The sequence below is a fragment of the Pteropus alecto genome, unplaced genomic scaffold (genome assembly GCF_000325575.1).
Source record: "Pteropus alecto unplaced genomic scaffold, ASM32557v1 scaffold8, whole genome shotgun sequence".
Taxonomy (NCBI): domain Eukaryota; kingdom Metazoa; phylum Chordata; class Mammalia; order Chiroptera; family Pteropodidae; genus Pteropus; species Pteropus alecto.
In genome coordinates this window covers 16,887,590-16,893,411 of record NW_006494609.1, presented here as the reverse complement: position 1 = coordinate 16,893,411, position 5,822 = coordinate 16,887,590, and the positions used below count along the sequence as shown (strand labels likewise).

General features: G+C 42.9%; 1 protein-coding gene across 1 annotated transcript in view; it reads left to right on the top strand.

Moving 5' to 3' along the window:
- DDX24 (DEAD-box helicase 24) overlaps positions 1 to 5,822 on the top strand; it is a 14,876-nt gene that overhangs the window by 733 nt on the left and 8,321 nt on the right. Inside the window, 3 exon segments of the mRNA XM_025042143.1 lie at positions 413 to 1,126; positions 4,260 to 4,775; positions 5,803 to 5,821. Of these exon segments, the coding sequence (XP_024897911.1) occupies positions 418 to 1,126; positions 4,260 to 4,775; positions 5,803 to 5,821 (1,244 nt within the window). The 5' untranslated portion in view covers positions 413 to 417.

Sequence of the window (5,822 nt, the reverse complement as noted above, 5' to 3'; positions counted from 1 at the left end):
TGGCAGGCCTTCTCCATGCTTTACATGATTTTATTTAGTGGTGCAAAACATTTTCTGACTTAAATATTATTAGGCCCCTTCTCCTTTGAAAGAGATGAGAGCATTGAAGTTGAGAGAATTAAGCAGGATTTCCAAGGGCAGACAAGCAGTAAGCATTGGATCAAGAATTCAGTCTAGCTACTATGACTTGGCTCCACATTCTGTGTTCCCCCGTTCCAAGCCAAACTGCCTGCTTTATGGTTGTATTTCTTTCCTTTTTTGATCTTCTCTAGCTGGGAGTATCAATGTTAGAGCCATCTTGTGTCCTCACTTCTTTGTAGGGCCTGACACTATCAGCTGCTTAAAAAATATTTGTTTCAGAAGCCTATGCTTCTTAGTTGCCAACCTAATAGAACATTTCTCTCCTTTTCAGCAACCATGAAGTTGAAGGAGACAAAATCAAGGCCAAAGCCGCCAAACTATGGCAAATTTCAGACAAAGGGAATCAAGGTTGTGGGAAAATGGAAGAGGGTGAAGATTGACCCAAATATGTTTGCGGATGGACAGATGGATGACCTGGTGTGCTTTGAGGAACTCACAGATTACCAGTTGGTCTCCCCTGCCAAGAATCCCTCCAGTCTCTTCTCAAAGGAGAAGCCCAAGAAGAGAAAAGCACAGACTGTTTCAGAAGGAGAGGAGGAAGGAGAATCTAGCTCCTTAAAGAAAAAGATGAAGAAGAGTAAAGATGTGGAAACTGGAGGAACCAGTGCCCAGAAAGAGTTCGAGGCTGAAGATGCTGAGCCAGAGCCCCTGGGAGATGGCACAGTTTGTCCCAATCCAGAAGTAGAGGAGGTGGCATCAGAGAGCCCAACCCAGGCTGTTCCAAAAAAGAAGAAAAAGAAAGAGAAAAAGAAATCGGAGCCTTCACAGGGTCCTACTCCAAAGGTGCCCAAAAAAGCAAAGACGTGGATGCCTGAGGTGCGTGACCAGAAGGCAGATGTATCAGCTTGGAAAGACCTATTTGTACCCAAGCCAGTTCTCCGAGCACTCAGCTTTCTAGGCTTCTCTGCTCCTACACCAATCCAAGCTCTGACGTTGGCACCTGCCATCCGTGACAAACTGGATATTCTGGGGGCTGCTGAGACAGGTAAGGACACCCTTGTCTGGCCCAGGGCAAGATTCTTGCTTTTGGATTGAGCCTGTGGCTGCTGACAGGCTGGATAACTGGGACAGAGGGAAATGTTGGGAACATAACCACAAAAGCAGTGTTAAATGAAGATGTTTCAGAAGTCAACCAGCTCTGAGTCGAAATATGCCAGTTTCTGATTGGTACCCTAGGCAGTTAGTTCATCTCTCTGAGCTGTATAGGCCCCATCATAAAATGGAGATAACAGCAGCACCTACTGCTATGTGGGTTAAATACAACTAACTACTGTAGTAAGTGATTTGCAAATGGTAGTTTATTCCCCCGTTCTTGGTCCTTTTCTAAATGGCTCAGAGGACTAAGATTAGCCCTCTGGAGAGGTACATCCTCATTAGTATAAGGAATAAGTGTCTGATTCTCATTTATCCAAAGGAAAAGGGCTGCTTTGGGAGTTGGTGACTTAATTATCATTGGAAGGATTTGAATGTGTGGTAGATGACCCTTGGGTGGATTTTGTAGACAAATTTGGGCAGGAGGTGAGTGTTAGGACTAGGCTGTATTTAAAGTTTCCTTTAAACATTCCCCAGGCCATCTAAGCCTTACGCAATGACAGGCTGGCTGACTGAGTAGACTAAATTACCGATTAAGGGGAGGAGCTTGAACTGCCTAAACTCTTAGTATAACTAGACCAGCAGTAAGCAGTAGAAATATACACACATAATGTGAGTCATGTGTAATTTTAAATTTCTTAGGAGCCACATTAAAACGGTAAAAAGGAACAGGTGAAAATTAATATATTTAACTAGTTATATAAAAAATTTCAGTATGTCATTGTAGAATTATTAACGAGCTATTTTACATTCTTATTTTTATACCGTTTTCAAAATCTGATGTGTATTTTGAACTTGCAGCACATCTCAGTTTAGCCACATTTTAAGAGCTCGATAGCCACGTGTGGCTAGTGATTACTATATTGTATGGCAAAAGACTAGACCATCTAACCGGACACTTTGTGCCTTGGGTTTCTAGAAGAGCAAGGAAGGCCCCAGAAAAGGAATGGAGGTAATAACAACATAGAACATTTACTTAGCATTTAAATGCGTCATGCACTGTGTTAAGTGCATCGTATTGATGAGCACAGTTCTCACAACCACCCTGAGGTAGGTTCCATTGTTACTCCCATCTACTGGTGTGGAAACTCCGCCTCCCAGAGGATAGATGGCGTCTGCAAAACTGCACAGCGGAGAGCGCTGGTGCCTGGATTCCATACTGGGCCTCTGTGCTGTGGAGCGCTCTGCTACCGTGCGGTGGTATGTGCAGAGGTCCGGAAGAGGGTTTCTGGAAGGCAGAGGCAAGATTGTGAGCCACAGTGGCTAGAGCCTGACACTTGGATTCATACCGCAGCTCCTGTCAGGCCATCCGTATGGAACGTTGTGAATCTGCAGGTTCAAGATTCAAGACGTGTGGCTATGGACAGACTACTGCCCATGTAGATCATGAATATACCCATCACCTTCACAAGATACTTCGGGCCCTTTTGTAATCTCTCCTTCCCTGGCCTCTCTCATTTTCATCCCCAGGCAACCTCTGATGAACCTTCCTAGCACTATAGATTACTTTGCATTTTCCGGAATTTTATATAATGGAATCATGCAGTATGTATTTTTGGCGTAGGGGTATCTGCTCTTTTACTCAGGATTGTTTGAGATTCAGCTGTGTTGCAAATACCAGTGAGTCTGCTTAAGCTTTGTTGCTATTTTTCCTCTTCTACCTTCCTTTGGGCTGAATGTTCTTCTGTGATACTTTTGTCTCTAATTGTCTTACTAACTGTAACTCTTTATTATGTCCTTGTAGTAGTTGCTTTTGGGTTCACAGTCTATATCTTTAATATATCACAGTCTATCTTCAAGTGATAACGTACTCTACATTTAGTACAAGAACCTTCCAACGATGTATTTCCTTTTTTCCATTTCTCCTCTATGCTTTTTTAAATCCTTTGTTAGAAATCTCAAAATACATTTTTAGTATTTTTGCTTTAAATGGTCAATTATTTTTAAAAGAAGTTTAAATGAGAAAAACACATCTTCTATATTTGCCCACGTTGCCATTTTCTGGTGTTCTTCATTTCTTTTTGTTGATCCAGATTTCTATCTGATACCATCTTTTCTTCCACACGAAAGACTTCCTTTAATATTTTTTATAGTCCAGGTGCACTGACGATAAATTATTTCAGCTTTTGTATATCTAAAAGAGTTTATTTCACATTTGTTTTGATGGAGGTTTTTGCTGTGTAGAGTTCTAGATTGTCCATTGTTTTTTAGGCCTCCTCCAAATATAGATGTCGTTACACTGTCTTCTATCTTTTATTGTTTCTAATGAAAAGTATTGTTTTATCTGAAGTTCTCTGAGTCTGTTTTTGCTTTTTTTTCCTTATAGTTCTTTCTTATAGTACCTTGTTTTCTTGTGCGTTATTTTTTTTCCTGAACTGCTCGTTTTCCTCTGAAAGTTATTTGTGAGACTTCTTTGAAGCCTATGATAAAGATTTCTTTCTCCACAGATCATTCATTTGCTTCTGCTTAGGACATTACAACTTCAGAATTACTTTAAGTTCTCAGCTTGAGGTTTTTTGTTTTGTTTATTTGACCACCCAGATGATGTGAATTTGGACCTAGTATACATTCAAAGGCCAGGATAAAAAGATTCAAGCATAGACAAAAGTATGCTAATGTAAATTCTTCTCAAAAGCTAAGAAAATTTTCTTTTATTTCCTCCTTCCCTACCAAAGAAAGGTCTTGGGAACGTACTATACAGATTCCCATTCCCCACCCCCCATGCGTTATTCCTTAACAACAATGAAACACACACACAGCTTGCCCATCTCTTTAGGAATTCATTCTTTGGACATTTGTCTGTAGTTCATCATTGGTGACCTCACGGCTACCAGACTTTTCCTCAAGCTCCACCTAATTACAGGTGCAGCGTAACAGAACCTGAGCAGAGCAGAGGAGCTTTGGGTTGCTCAAAGTTATACCTGGGTAGTCAGGGATCCCTCCTTATTCTGTGTAAAACAACCCCAGACAAAAGTATGTGCATCTTTTGTTTCACACTTTTTGTTTTGTTTTGTTTTCCTTCTAAGGAAGTGGGAAAACTCTTGCCTTTGCCATTCCAATGATCCATTTAGTGCTGCAGTGTCAGGTGAAGAAGCCTACTCCAGCCCTCAGTAACATAGGAGCACCACCTGGCGAGACCAGAGCTGAGGTCGGAGCTGAGACTGGAGCTTTGTCTGACGAAAGCAGAATTGAGGGTGAAGCACTGCCCAGTGAGGCTGGGACGAAGGCTACAGCACCACCCAGCAAGGCAAGAGCCAAGACTGGAGCTGCCATCTCAGACCAGGCGCTGCCCTTCTGTGATGATGATGCCGGTGAAGGACCTTCTTCTTTGATCAGGGAGAAGGCTGTCCCTAAAAAGGATGAGGACAAAGAGGAAATGTTTGAGGAAGAGCAAACTGGAAAGCTAAAACATGAGTTGGGTGGCCAAAGTGCCACCTCTAAAACACATCCAAAGCGTCCTCTGCTCGGGCTGGTTCTGACTCCCACTCGAGAGCTGGCTGTCCAGGTCAGACAACACGTTGATGCTGTGGCCAGGTTTACAGGTGAGGTTTAGCGCCATTTAATGAGTATTTCCTGAGAGTCCTAGATGCTGGGGTGGCACAGGTGATCAAGCTGTGGCTGCTGCCCTGTATGGGAAACCTTTCTCATCTGCCAGAGAATTAAACCCTTCAGAAAATTGAGTGACACTTTCTCAGTTCCCCCAAGAACGAAATATAATGCACACCATTCTACATACATAGGAAATTAATTTATTGGATTCAGTGGATGCTTAGGGCAGAGGTTGGCAAACTACCTGTTTTTGTAAATAAAGTGCAGCCACACCCATTTGTTTAGATATTGTCTGTGGCCACTTTTGTATGACCGAGGCAGGGTGGAGCAGAGTTAGTAGTAACAGACCATTTAGCCCACAAAGCCAAAAATGTTTATAATTGGCGCTTTAGGAAAAAGTTTGCCAACCTTTGCCTTAGGGCATTAGAACTTAATTCTCTCAGGGAGTTTTCTCTGGGAAGGGCTACAGTGGGAATTTTAATTTTATAACAAAAGCAGTTATTTACCAAGCTTTTACTAAATGCAAAGTACTTTGCTAAGCACTTTGCCTGCATGATTCTGCTTGTCCCTTTCCCACCGGATACCTTGAGGAGTCCTCCACGAGGGAGAACAACACTAGGCATTGGAGGAGATTCCGGTTAATGCTAGTTGAGGGGAATGGACAGCGCTTCCCAGGGAAGATGTGTCACAGCTACAGGTAACTTTATTCCCAGCATGGTGGTGCACCATTGCTCAGTTTTCCCAGAGTGTTGGATGGGTTCACATCTAGCCTTCTGTTGTGGTTGGAAGGGAAGAAGTAGAAGGAAATGAGGTTGGGGGAGTAGGCAAGGCCCAGCTCGTAGAAACCTTTTAAAGTCCTTGAGTGACACCAAGTCAGGCCGGTTGAGCTCTTAGCACCTCTGGTGGGGAGCTGCGCTGGTAACTGATGCCCCTGCTCCTCTGGGAGAGCCTGCATCAGCTGTGGAGGAAAATGAGCAGCTAGGCTGATTAACAGTGTCTCTTGTGCTTTGTATGCCATAGGAATTAAAACTGCTATTCTG